The 14,858-nt window shown below is 37.4% G+C and overlaps 1 protein-coding gene across 2 annotated transcripts; it reads right to left on the reverse strand.

The window, feature by feature from the left end:
- Positions 1-545: 545 nt before the first annotated feature.
- Positions 546-13,172, reverse strand: POLD2 (DNA polymerase delta small subunit). 2 transcript variants are annotated; one of them, XM_077390835.1, is made up of 16 exons: positions 12,947-13,172; positions 11,559-11,603; positions 10,662-10,912; positions 10,376-10,505; positions 8,501-8,607; positions 8,287-8,413; positions 8,035-8,142; positions 4,038-4,153; positions 3,862-3,945; positions 3,612-3,680; positions 3,206-3,277; positions 3,017-3,108; positions 2,678-2,805; positions 2,327-2,428; positions 2,168-2,235; positions 546-920 (listed from the first exon to the last, which is right to left on the reverse strand). In XM_077390835.1, the coding sequence occupies exons 3-16, from the start codon at positions 10,725-10,727 to the stop codon at positions 861-863; spliced, it is 1,329 nt and encodes a 442-aa protein (XP_077246950.1). In that variant the 5' UTR covers positions 10,728-10,912; positions 11,559-11,603; positions 12,947-13,172; the 3' UTR covers positions 546-860. The 2 variants fall into 2 exon arrangements, with proteins under 2 accessions (XP_077246950.1, XP_077246951.1); XM_077390836.1 differs by lacking the exon at positions 12,947-13,172 and adding an exon at positions 12,898-12,916.
- Positions 13,173-14,858: the final 1,686 nt, after the last annotated feature.

Genomic DNA, 14,858 nt, shown 5'->3' on the forward strand with positions numbered 1-14,858 from the left:
TTTAATATAATCTTCCGTTTCTAGTAACACCGGTAGATCTATGGGCGTATAAGAATCCATCTGTAGAAGTAAAGGCCCTTCCAAAACTGATTATTGGACTTAACGGGAAATTAGCATTCATGCCCTGTTCGTTTTGGATTTTGAGAATTGATTTTAACTCCAAAACTAATTATTGGACTCAAAATTAAATACAATTATGAGTCCAATAATCAGTTTTGGACTCAAAATCCAAAGCGAACATGTCATTGGGACCTCAAAACAAGTGGTGTTTTCTAACAGTTCATTTTATGGTGGGTCCACATTAGGCGGGACACTAGCAGTAAATCCTACTAGTAGAACAATCCTAACCATTGAGTGTCTTGGTAGTGGCCCATTCAGTGTACACTGGCTGTGATGACTTTCTCTCAGCAGGGCCCACAGCATACCCATTTGGTAAAGATACATGAAAATCAACAGGAAAAGAACACTAATTTGCAGCCTGTTGATTTTCAATTTAAATGCAAATGAGCATTGAACATAGGGAACTTTTCTTTTGAACAGTCTCTGAAGAAGATAGTGTGAATGACATGCGATGCTCTCGAGATTTGAAAATCATCACATATCTTTACACAAGGCAACGGTGTGATGGGTTTACTTAACTGAAGTGTTTCTAAATTTGGAGAAAGGTTCAAGATTGAAGAACAAAGTATAATTCCTTGTCACTGCTGTGAATTATTACTATTTATGAAATCTCAGATGCTTCTTAACACAAGAATGCTATAAAACATGGCTTCTATGTAACTTCACCCACCAAGAGAAGGGTGGATGATGTTAGGCTAAGTATTATGTCTACAGGGCAGTCACTAATTAATACCTTATTATTACGAGTCCAAGCTTGTTGAGAAGCTGAGAGTATGGCATTCCAGATTCCTAGTGTTTAGCTGCACAGAGAAGAACAGAAAAGGAAAAATAAAACCATCATAATATGAAAATTGGGAAGGAAAAAGCATGGAATGTCATTGACATTCTATCAAAAGACATGAAGCAAAAAAGATAAAAAGGGAAGGATCTCCAAGTGTTATGATCATCAATGCAATCCGAAGACTTAAATATGTAACCACCGTTTGAGCAGTTAATCAGTTAAATTTGACTTGGGCCCTGTTCGTTTTAGATTTTGACAGCTGATTGGGAGTCCAAAACCGATTATTGGAACTCAAAATAAAAACATAATAGCCACCTGGTGAAAATCGCGGCGATACCCTAGAGAAATCAAATGGTGTAATATTTATTGCGCTAATGGCTAAGATACTTTGTTATTTGTAAAACAAGGTTTACCTTCAAGATAGATGCTTTCGTCCAATTCTATAATGCTGTTTTTATTTTTGGTACGTAAGATGGGATTGAGCCCTCAACCAACTTCATGGTTGAGGCACAGAGTACTTTCAACTGAAATATAGGGCTCAAGCTCTTCTGTAATTCCCTTGGTTGTGGGATTGAGCCCACAACCAACCTCATGTTTAATTGTAATTTAGGTTTATGAAGCTCAACAAAATAATCAAAATTCCAAAAAAGGTATTTTGATCAATTTCAATGACCAAGGAACTTCCTTTTTTCTTTTATATCAATAAAAAAGAGAAGAAACAATAAATAGAAAGTTAATGTTACACGTATAGTTCGATAGTTCCGTTGGACTTAAAACACATGCTAGACACAACAAGTTCAACAAGCAAAAATGCTAATTAGCTTGGATAAACAATTGTAAAATGCAGTCAGATACAGCACAGTTTCCTGTCAGCTGATTAGTACTTAATACTAATGGCAAAGAAAGAAAATATTTAATCTAAGAAATTCTGTCACCCATTTATGATCAAATGAGCACAAGAACCTATAGTAACTTATAGCAAGTAAAACCAAAACCCTAATTTTAGGGGGTTTAAGTGATAATGTGAGGAATGCTTCCAGAAAAGATGAATATATTGCACACTACCTCTCCATTGACAAGAAAACAACCATATGTGCACCCGAAACCTATGTATGGTTGCTTCCTTGTACCATGGATTTAGGGTTTTGCAAGACAACATTGCTCAGTGTCCATGTTTGTGCCCTACTTTAAAACAATTGCCATCTTAATGTCTTGGTTGCTTTCCTTAAAATAAAATGAAGAGGTTTGTAAGTAGGAGGAGACTACCACAACGGCAACTCCTGTCTCGCAAAATCTGGGAATGCAGATGAGTCTCACCAATTGTCCCTCCGATCCTACAACAAACAAAATATGAATTCCAATTATCCCCCCAAAAAATCAATAGTTACCTGATAGCCTTTGAAGGTTTGTACTGCAGAAGTTCACCTTGTACCAAACGAGTTTCGTATTTCTTTTGATTTCCAATGAAGTAAACATGTGGACAGCTCTCAATGAAGAAAGGGTCCCTATCCGTGAAGGGATAGCACCCTGCATAATATGGACACAAAATGACATATTTTAGCTACACATGAGATATCAAAAAAATTAGTCGCTTGGTTATTTTCCCTTTTTTTACCCTTCCTAAATTTTGATTTTGTTAAAATGCTAGCATCTGGAATTAAGTCCCAGCTATTTGAACTGTACAACCATCGACTTAAACAATAGTTCAGCTCACTAACTATGCACAAATCATAAAATTTACAAGGAGAGCAAAGGGAAGCAACATTTGAGATTTACCAACGGTGTTAGGTGCTGTTGGCGCCAGATGCCTCCACCTTAATGTTCTCTCCAAAAAATCGATTTTATATTTTGCTTCAGAGTACTTTTCAAGATCATCTATATTTTGACCTGATGTTCCGAGAAATCTAAAATGACAAGCACATCATGTTAATGCCTTCAATTTTATAAGAATTTAGAGCCTGATAGGATGCACAATAAATATCTTAGTGTGATTCTTTTTTTTCATTGCACACATGCAAAATATTAAAATATCTCAACATCTTACATTTTGCCTCTGTTAAATGAAAAAAGAAAATCACAGTAAAAAACAATTTCATTGTACAAACCCACGCTTACCGAACATCATCGAGCTCAAATAAATGAGGATTCGTACATGACACGAATGTGTTATAAACAGCTGCTCCTGGAAAAAGGCATCTATGCAAAGGCTGAAATATAAAAGGGAGCGGCATAAGTGGAAAAAATAGCATATATGGCCGAATGGTCATATTATTTACTGATATGACCAAGGATGAGGCAAGAGACCTGCTGGGGCAAGGAATAATTAGCCGGGTCACAAGGTCCTGGCATGATATCCACAGGCATAGCTGCTACAAGCTGCTCAAAAAATGTGAAATCTTCAAATAACACACAAATAATCACCAGCAAGTTGTGTCAGGTGTAAACAAGGTTTTAGATTTCGGTTTAAGTTTTGGCCGAAATCCCAAAATTTTAGCCGAAATTCAGGGAAAAAAAAGGAATTTTATATTCAATCTGAAATTTTGGAAAATTCGTACAATTTTGAAAATAAAAATCAATTCAACCGAAATTTCGGCCAAAATTTGTGACTTTTTCCAAAATTTCAGTTTCGGTCCCCACGGAAATCCCAAATTTAAAACCATGGGTGTAAATACACCAGCAAGTTGTAAAGCCCAGGAAAGACAAAAGGGACCTGTGTTAACAAGATATCAAGCTCTTTGATTGGCTCTGATAGCTTTGACTGATCCTTTGAAACCAAGTTCTGCATGAACCAAGAAACAGGCACTTAAGAGAGGAATAAGCACTGTGAGGTGTCAATATGTACCTTATAAAGAGTAAAGTAGGAAATCATAAAACTGGTCCAACCAAGTTCGATTAAAATATCATCTCAAGAAAATAGAGCGAAAATAGCTTGGGCTGTGCAAAAGATATAACTATGTTACCTGGCCATTAAGAATTCCTAAAGGAATTTCAACAGAATTTCCAGCAATAACCACACGAACAATCTGTGATGCCATACTTTGCTCCTGTTTGAGCAATATCCCAGTGTAACTCAGATAGAAGAGTAGGTTACATAATAAATGACACGGATAGTTAAAGATAATACAGAATAAGACACCTTCACATTGCCTAAATGTCCAGTCATGTGGTCAACGAGTAGCTGGAATTGAAGGGGATTAGACATGCTGCTCCCAACACTAAGCCCCGACACAAAAACCACGAACTTGTCTTCTTCTGCAGTGCAGTCCAAACTACACAGGTTAAGAAAATGGTCATGCAAGAGGTGGAACAAGACTACATAACGTCAATGAAAATCCAATAAAGGAGCAATGAAATCAAGAGTAATCCAAAGCAGTAGTGCAATGCCTTTCGGATGGAACCTAAAAAATTGGTTTTATATTCATAGTGTTAGCAGTTCCTCAATTAGATGTCATGGGATGAAGGCCTGAGGCTAACAAATCGAGGCTGATGATGAAATCCAGGTATAATGAATACCAATGCTAATAAAAAAGACATGAAATATAAAATTCACTATCCAAGAAATTCCAGGCTCAAAATAATAGGATGTGATGGCAAATAATTCACCCTTCAATGTGCCACACATGCAACGACGGAGAGAAGACAAAAAGAATTCAGTAAGATTTTTTCAACAATAAGCTACTAAAAGAAAATAGAACAATCATAATGATACCATCAAGATTGATCGCAAATAGTAAATCCAGAATTTGTATGAATACGTCAAGTGGTTTGTCAAAGATGCATGGAATTCCTTTCATTTGATGAATGTAGCAAAAATTCCAGTAAGAGGAAAGGATTCCCCAACTCTTAGGAATTAGCATGTGCTCCCTAATATCAATAGCAACACTGGTATATTCCACATATCTTAAAAGTCACAAATATTCAATTGCATTATAATGACATCTCATGAGTCAAATGAAGTACAGATGACTGCTACTACTAGAAAGCAGCAAATCATCAGACTCTTATCATAGATCTTAAAAGTGCATCTCTTGAGATAAAACATTTTAATTTCTCAAGATCCTTGATGACAAGTTTCTCTTATGATTTAAGTTTCCCCGCAATTCCTTCATTACCACCTCATGTCAAAAACTATCCCATATGCCATACAAGTGCGGTTGTGTTTTGAGACCACTTGTGAAGAGAGTGTCCTTCGGACCTCACTTTGATTCTCCAGAATTTTCCGCCACCCTGCATCTCTTTCTTTTTTCCTTCTCTCATCAAGACTACTTCCGTATATGCCATATGCATTCCGCAAATACTGACTCATTCACACCCTTCCGGCACACACCCAAAGAAGTTTGCCTCAATTAGGATCTATCTCTATCTTTGCCCTCCCTTGAAAACTAATTATGAGGTCTCAACTTTATGACGTCATGAATTTTTTACATCCTATTGTAGAATAAAAAAAATGTGTGACAGGACAATTTGAGTGATTCTATGACAAATGGCCCATATTTAACGGTTTATCTTCATTTGCTTCAAGTCGGCAAATTCTGGTGTTCAGATTTCCTTCCCTCTTCACTTTAGTTTTAGCCTTTTGTGTTACAATCGTTGAAAAACTAGGATGGAAATTCATCATCTCCCTCAATGATGCTAAATTGATGCCCCAAATCCTTAGATGAAACTGGCAGTGAAACTAACAAGATGCTAAAATCTAATAAGGAGGGCAAAATATACATATACTAGAAATACACAGACTGTGATGACAGTAGAGAGGTGAAGAGGGTAATGCGGTCTATCAACTCCATCTCTGTTACTGCCACACGATGAGGATGCCTCCGACCGGAATTCCCAGACCGTAGATTGGCCTACAAGAGATCTTCAGATCGACAATCAGACTTCTCAGATAGGCGACCGGGCCAAGGATATCGCCGAAGAATACTACTAGAAGGCTGACCATCCTAAGATCATCTGACAATCGAAGTGTTTCTAAGATGGACCATCGATCCTGACCAAATGAAGAGAATTGAAGACTGATCGGATGATGTCATCACGACTAGAATCATCTGATGACATCACCCTGGCTCTCTACAAAGTCTGGACAATTTTACAATTTCCGGCGGTTTCTAATTTCGGCATATTTTTATTTTGGTTAGTTGCAGATTTGGCAAGTTTCCGGATTTAGAAACCCCTTGGATTTTGATTTCCATATTTAGAAATTTTCATTTCCCTTTTTAGTAGTTTCCATTTTCAAACCTATGACGTTTAGAAACTTTCCAAATTTAGACAAACCCAAATTAGGAGATCTCCATTTAAAACCTACCCAAATAAGGCACCTATTACTATTTCCCCTTAATTCCATTTTCAAATTGGCAAATAGCAAATCATAAGAGAGGAGGTTTGGAAGTTTCCAAGATGAGTTTTATTCATTCCCATAGTTTAGATTAATGTTTCTTTATTTCAAATACTTAAATAGATAGGTTCTATTTTATTAAGTTTAGAAAATCCTTCTTTTGTTTAGGTGGTGAAAGAAAACTTCTTTACTTGTGTTGCTGTTGCTAAAAACAGCTTGGACAAATTGCATCCCCTTCCTTTAATTATTTCTTGTCTTTTACAAAGCTACAAATGTAAAGGGTTTCAGCCCTTATAAATAGACAATGTAATAGAAAAGAAAGGAACTGTTCATTGAAAGAAATAAGATGGTTTTGTTTTGACGTTGGAGGTTTAATTTTGTATCTCTCGGTTGGTAGAGGTGAAAACCAAATGAGATTTCGGGTTTCATCTTCTTCCTCTACCTATCTTCACCTTGTTTCATGCAAGGACACTCTCTGAATTCTATCAAACTCTTTTGAAACAGCGAGAGACGCCCAGCAATTTAGCAGCCGTACACAGCCTTTCCTGCTCTTGTTTCAGACGATTAGCCGATGCCTAAGGTTCTCAAATTTCTAAATTAGTAGCATCATAAACAACCACTTGAAGATAAAAATTCAGCAACTTGCTGAATTTTACCCTGATAACACCGGGCACAATCTCTACTTTTCCTGCATGTACAAGCTCCAATTCATCACAAGAAATGACAGCAACAGCTACCCTTATTTACCACTAACCCAAGATAAGATTGCTCCCCAGAAAAATGCTGAAGGCTTCAGTTTCCTCCTAGCCGTTCACTCTCTAAACCACCTTCCATCCACCATCTTTCTTCCTTGAGGACCCAAAATTTTCTTCTTTTTCATCCCAAAAACCTCTACATCCTACCTCTAAACTATCTACACCACCCTCTAATAAACTCTCCAATTCCTACCCCCTATTGAGTCCTAACCCAACTACCTACCACAACTTTTCCTTACGTCTTCCTTCTACCCTCCCCCCACAATCGTCATTCAACCTATAGTCTGCCTCTCTCCCCCCACCCTAGGGTTATGCGTGCAATTTAAGTAGGTTATCATTCTTACTATTTCTAACAGAAAATTGGTTATCAACTATATTTCTCTTCCACCATTGATATTTTAGGTCCCTAGAGGGCCTGAATCACAAAGATCTAAAAGCATGAATTTGACCATTTTTTTTAATAGTATGAATTTGACGTTTTATTTTTAGATTCTGGGATTTGCTAGCATCCATCGCAGAAGGCATTTTGCGGATGGTCTGTTGCATCTGACAGCACCCCCCTCATGGATGAAGACAAAGTCTACTGAAAAGTGAGCCTCTGTGGTTGCTGTCAGATGCAACAGACCATCCACGAAATGCCTTCTGCGATGGACGCTAGCAAATCCTTAGATTTTTATCAAATTTGGAACCTTTACTGTAGCATTCTAGAGCTGCCCATAAGAACATGAGGAAAGAAGATTTCATCTGTACCTAATTATACAATGGATTAATAACAATGATTTATTTGTTATTAATAAGCGTCACAAGACAGTTCCAGATATTCCAAAACACAAGCTTTGATTTTAGGATTCAGACCATTGAGCCTGCACAAGCTTTGTATAAAAAGAGAGTATGGATCCATGGACAATGGCAACAGACAGAATGATCAGAAAATCAGCCAACAATAACGACAATAATGTCTATAAATGTGCAACGAGGATAATGTGCCAATAAAGGAAATATTAGCAGTATGTGCAAACATATTATCTAAAACAAAGAGATCATACTTAACCCAGAGGGCAATGGTAACTGTGGTGGCAGGCCAGCTTCAAGAATATCGTGAACCAAAAAATCACCATCGCCAGTTTCTTTTCCATGAAGAGCCGCTACAATTCCTGTTACAGTGAAAAGCATACCATAACATCTACATATGATGAATCTGAAGAAAAAATTAGGAATTTGTGCACTCATTAAGATGTAGCATCCATGTGTTATTTTCATCTATTTCTGCTAGTCAGTTATGGGTTCAATGTATATACCTGTCACAAATACAGATGGGGCAAGCACATCACCAGCAAGTTTGACTCTACCAGTCTCATCCTCTAAAATAAGGTGGTCATCAGGATGCATGAAATTGTGAGGTTCCATAAGAGGGACCGCAGATCGCTGTAAATGTATACGAAGTTAAAACAGAATTAATTACAGGCGAATACTAAGCAGAAGGCTAACTATTTAGTCGATGATCAGAAATACCTTCTTAGAGTATTCGTCAAGAACAGAAGGCTTTAGCTTCATATGCTTGAATAAAGTTCCAACTATGATGCATTCTTTCCCTTCTTCAAGTCCCAAAACCGTATTAACTGCACCAAAATGATGCCAATATTGTATAGATAAAAGTTCCCACTGATTTTAAGTAGAAAGCACATATTAATATTGCCAAAAAAATCTCACAAAATTACGCCTCAGAAGTTTTAAAAAAAATCAAACAAAACAACCAGCATATTTCATCACTCAAGGGGAAATATTTGCAGTTTTGTAGAGACAAGAAAATACCCTTTTTAAAAAATCAAACAAAACAACCACCATATTTCAATCCTCAAGGGGAAATATTCACAGTTTTGTAGAGACAAGAAAATACCCTAAAATCCGACCTCTGCACCTATAATTGGCCCACTTGAAATTCAGTAATGCTCGAGTTTTACTTTTGACTTGACTTATGTTAGTAAAAAACAAATAATTCGGTTCTGCATTCAAGTTGAAGAACCGAGGGAATGATACCAAGATCTCAACTCAACTCAACTCAACAAAGCCTTTGTCCCAAACTGGTTGGGGTCGGCTAAATGAATCCTTTAGAAAAATTTCATGAAGAATGTGAAAGGAATCTATCCGGCTCTAATCCTGGCTCTAGTTGGGTTCTTCTACGTGCATCATTTTCTTCCATTCTATCCTATCCAAGGTCATGTTCTCTGTTATGTTCCTAGCTATCAAGTTTTTCCTCACTGTTTCTACCCAAGTTGTTTTCGGTCTGCCCCTACCTCTTTTTATTCCATCAATTTGGCACGAGTCGCCTCTAAGTTTGGGAGTATTTGGTTGTGAATGATACCAAGATCATGTAGATAAAACTCAAATTATAATGGTAGAAGTTCAAATTACATAATATGCTCAACGGACAAAATTATGAGCACTTACTAGCTGGAGATAACCAAGTGCACCAGGAATTTTAAAATTATTCCATGGGGAATACTTCGAAGCCTCCAAGAATCCATTTATTGACAAGAAGCAGAAAACCTAAATAAAGTACAAAAAATCCAACGGATTCCAATCATTATTCCATGGGAATTTGACTCCTTCACGCATCAATGTAAGGTACAGATAGAATTCGAGAAGCATGTGTTTGCCTCTAAGTTTTCCCCGTGGACCCAGTTGAGGCAAAAAGACAAAATTGTCACTCTGAAATCCCAAATCTGGATTTCATGGTGGGCTTTCAGATTTTACAATGGAGATCTCGAAATCTGGATTCCAACACGGAGTCCATCCCACAGTAAAATAAAAAAAAGGAAAATTCCTTTGTGAAGAGAAAAGTGCAAGGTACAAAGGACAAAGGAAAAGCGTCCAGTGTGAAATCTGTCTATCGGATTTCACAGTCAGACTTTTTCCAAAGTGAGACTTCATGTGCAAAGCACGTGTGAAAAGCAGAGGAGGGGAAGAACAAACTCGGTTGAGCCAACAGTACTTGACAGCTTTGGCGTAGGAATTAATGCACATAATAATTTTCCACATGCATCAATTCAATAGTGTATCAAAATATCAAACCCCATGAAGTCCCGAATGCAAGAAACTTAAGTCTCCACCACCAAGTACCTTCCACTCCATCAAATATTCCTCACATTCATTAGTTCAAAAATAGTGCAAAAAGTATCCATGGACATCCAATTTCCAAACCCTAAATTTCTAAATTAAACTATGAATAACAGCAGCTCCAACAAAAACCCTGGCGAAGAAAAAATACCTCACGTAGCCAATTTCCGACCATAAACATCAGGAAAAATTCCAAATCCAAATTCAAAAATAATAATAGTAATAATTATAATAAGTAAATCTCTCGATCAGAGAGAGAAGAGAGATTACCAGGCAGATGGGGCTTCCATTTTCCTACAAGAGAATAAAGGAGATTCCTCATATTGTGGAGGCGCGCAAAGTAAATCTGACTGTACTGCTGGCCTTTATACTTCTCTGTCCGAATCTCGAACTTCTCATCCTGAAAGAAGAGTGGGTGAAGCTGAAGAATTCTCTTGTTTTTGGCGGGAAAATGAATTCTTTTTTGCAGAAAATAAAAAAAGTTCACCATCGATGAGATAGAGAGACAGGGAGGTAGGATCAAGAGAGAGAGAGAGAGAGAGAGAGAGAGAGGTACCAGAGAGTGGTAAAGAGATTGTTTCCTTTGGAGATTCTTCTCTCCATAGATTTCCATGCCGTCCATAGCAGGAGAAAGCGAATTTTGTTCTTCTCCTTGCGGATGTGGTCTTTATACAAGAAAGAAACTAATATAAAATTTGGAGGCGTACTACGCACATGACCCAAATTATATAAATGAGGGTCCGTTCAGTTGCGTTACTGCAATGGGAAAGGATAAGGAAATGATGTGTCGCAAATGGAAAGGAAAGCCTGTGATATGGGCATTCAGTTGTCAGGATTCAGGAAACTGTAAAGATATGCACAGAAAATAATAAAATGAGTGATTTGTTGACTAGCAAGTAAATGGAAAGTTTACTAACTCCACTGTAACAACACTCCATCTACGCATCTAATATGGGGCCCACATATTATAAACAAGAAACCAGAAGCAAGAACCATTCAAGGTAACACAAGACTCGCAAAGCAAGGTAGCAAGAAGCAAGAAGCATTCAAATAAGTTTTTAGGAACTGCCTGCAACAACTCATATTTTGGCTGCAAAGCTCAATGCACATTCATAGCTAAATAGAATTTCTAAACAAATGCCAATGCGCAAACATAGCTAAATAAAATGCCAAATAAAAGCTCAATGCACATTTCAACCAAAGTTCAATGTACATTCATAGCTAAATAAAATTCCTAAAAAAGCTCAATGCAAAATCACAGGTAAATAAAATTTCTAAAAAAAAGCTCAACGCACATTTCAACCAAAGTTCAATGCACATTCATAGCTAAATAAAATTCCTAAAAAAAAGCTCAATTCACATTTCAACCAAAGTTTAATGCACCTTCACAGGCAATATTTCAAAGGAAGCTCAATGCACATTCATAAATATTTGAAAGAAGAAATCAATTTACTTGTAAACGCAAGCAGATGATGATCACTGAGAATCTATGTTTGGCCTGCAAAAGAAAAGAAACTTTAGGTCATGTAAAGCAAACATGTGAGTTGTGCGAAGTGGGTGGTATTGAAATGACCCAAAAACAAGTTGAAGACAATAGTAACTCCCTTCAGAATTTAAAAAAAAATCAAAACAGATATAGGAAGCTTAAGAAATATTAAAGAATAAATAAAAGAAGCAAAAAAGGCTCAGACAATCACAAATAATGTCATCATAAACAGATACAGGAAGTTCAAGAAAAATAAAAAACTCAGATGTCTCTCTTTAATTTTTTGTTTTTTAATGGCAGAGATTTCATTAAATAGAAGCGACCGAGATGGTCAAATGCAAAGAAAAGAAAGAACAAAATACAAATAAAATACAAGAAACAGAAAATGGAAAGCAAAAGGGGGGGAGATAGTCAAAGAGCTCACAAGCCTCCAGGCCAACCCCAGATCTAGCAAGCCTATCTGCCACCATATTGGCGGATAACATGGCGGAAGGAAATACTCGAGGAACCCACAATGTCTTTAATTTCATTAAATAAGTCCGCAAATGTCCAAGGGAATATATGAAAGCCAGAAAGCCACCGAATCACATTAAAGATGTCTCTCTTTAATAGGCTCAGACAAGCATAAAAATCAAAAGGGCTCAAAATTTTGATTGCATGGTTGAAAACTAGCTGTTGACTTAACATAGTTGAGACACTGATGATTTTTTTTGGTGCAATTTCTAGTCTTAGGGCCTGTTTGTTTTAGATTATGACAACCGATTGTGGAGTCCCCAACCGATTATTGGACTCATATTTAGTGCAATTTTCGGTCCAATAATGGGTTGGGAACTCCACAATCGGTTGTCATAATCTAAAACAAACATGGCCTTAACTGTTAAAACCCAACAAAAACTTAATCAAGACTATTAGCATACAATCGATTCCCAAAATCCAAAACAAACAGGGCCTTAGCATACATTATCAGCCTATCGACAGAACAATGGAATTTTCATACTTATTTAAAGAAATTAAATGATGCTAATCAAATGCAGGCCGTTGAGAAAATGAAAATGAATGAAAAGGGTTTGTTCTTTAACAAGTAGAGATGGTGATGCTAATCAATTGCAGTACCAGCAGCGTTTCCATAATTTCCATATTAGCAAAAGGGGTTTTGAGAATCACAGAAAAAAAAAAAAAACAAGAAACAAATTTAAATAAGAAAATGGGTATTGAGAATCACAGAAAACTGCCCAAAAAAACCCTAACCCTAATTAGCTGCAGAGCCAGAGAGGAGGGAGGGGGTTGAGAAACACAGAAAACCCACCGACGAAACCCTAACCCTATTTGATTGCAGAGCCAGAGAGAGAGCTTACACAGCAAAACGACTGAATTTCGTCCTTTCCACGAAGGATGAGTCCTTTCCCGCCAATATATTGGCCACAATCTCAAATAATCAACCACTTCCGATACTGATATTGTCGTATGGCCAATTTAGCTAGGGAACATCGACAAAAGGCCTTTCTTGGGCAGGCTGTTGCATGAGAAAGCAGCCAGCTCATGAATAAGACAAAAATTGTTGAAAAGTGAGCCTATATGGCTGCTTTCACATGCAACAGCTCGACGCAAAATCCTTGTGGATGGTCCCTAGCGAATCCCTATCTAAAATATTGATATAGGCCCATCAGGGAAAGTGCTTGTCACTTGGCAATCTGCTGGGCTTTCGGGCTTTCAAGCCAAACAATACATGGGCTAGGTTTGAAGTTTGGACTGAGGGTCCCACAATGGACTATATAACATTTTGAATTATATATTTAATTGGGCTAATCTATTTTTTCCCAAATTTATGAAAAAAAATTCTAAAAAACTATTTAGTCTGACCGTTGCCCTTGAAGCCACCTTGATCGGATGATCCTAGTCCTTGATCCATCACTTTTTATCTGGGGTCCGTCCAACTAGAAGAACAGTGCGATTTTTGTAGTTCATTATCTTGAGAATGGATACCCATTGGGCATGGGACTAAGACCATGTAGGCCTATTACACATACATGCCTTCTTATCTTTTTTTTTAACGGTCCATTTTGTAATATACCAATTTGACTAATAAAAAAAAGGAGGGATAAATCGACCCCCTAGTATCCCCTCTCTCTCTAACTTAGAGGAGAGATAAAGACACATAGGGGCCGCTTTAAGATATTTGGGGGTCGATTTATCACTGCCCAAAAAAAAAACTGAGAAACTGAAGGGTCCCTTGTAATCATAGTTTAGAATTGATCAAGAGTCGATTTACACCCGTTTTCAGAAAAGTAAATGAAGTTGGATTCAATTTTCAACTTTCATATAACATGCTCCCCTCAATCATAAGGAGTGAACGAGATTCCTAATGCCTCCTAGGGATACCACTTCGGTCGGTCGGGTTCAACTTTTGCTAAAACTATGAATTGGAATCAACTCGAACCGTACCCGATTTTAAGGTAAAAGCTCAACCGAATTCTTAAAAATCGACGTGAGTTGTACTCCTATTGCCTCCTATAAAACACATGAAATGGAAGATTAGCTCGCTCAATGTGTTAGAATGATGGTTATGGAAGTGGGGAATGTGTTGTGCCAGCCATAGTTTTATGAATGGTGTTGGGAGGGCTTGTTTAGGTGGTGGGGAATGTTGCTGTTTTTGTTATATGGGTAATGGGCTTCACAACCAGACTTACAACCAAGTGTTAAACATCTGTGAAAGATTAGCCAATAATACACAAATGAACATGAGATCTTCTAAGCTAAGAAAGAGTAAGCATTCCTCATTTCACATGGCAATCCCCAGATGCAATTGCCAATTTGTTATGTCACTGAGGTTTTAGCATCAGAGTAAGTTAGCCAGCCCATAACATGACTTGAAGGTTCAAACTTCAAGCAATATACAATGTGCTACAATCAATGAAACAGGCAAGGTCTTCGAACAAAGATCTTTATTAATCTAAAGTGGCAAAGCTTAAGTGTAATAAATGAAAGAAATCTTTGTCAAAGTAATCACAGTTCATGTGTTGGCACTGCGTCGATGTTCCAGCAGCACCCTTTTGGATAATGAGGTACAGATTAGTTGGGACTTGCAGCCACAACTAAATTGGTATGCAGGTTAATTTGTTGGTTCTTGTAAATTGGTGTTGTGCTACAAGTCAACTAAAGGCCAAAGGGGGGCTATGCAAAATGATTGCCCCACACCGTTAAAACATGAGGTTGAAAATATATGGTAGGCCCACCGTGATGCATAGGTTTGATAGAGATGGTAGACCC

This window comes from Tasmannia lanceolata, unplaced genomic scaffold (genome assembly GCF_043159265.1).
Source record: "Tasmannia lanceolata isolate RefF3 unplaced genomic scaffold, GAP_Taslan_0.1 ptg000011l, whole genome shotgun sequence".
Taxonomy (NCBI): domain Eukaryota; kingdom Viridiplantae; phylum Streptophyta; class Magnoliopsida; order Canellales; family Winteraceae; genus Tasmannia; species Tasmannia lanceolata.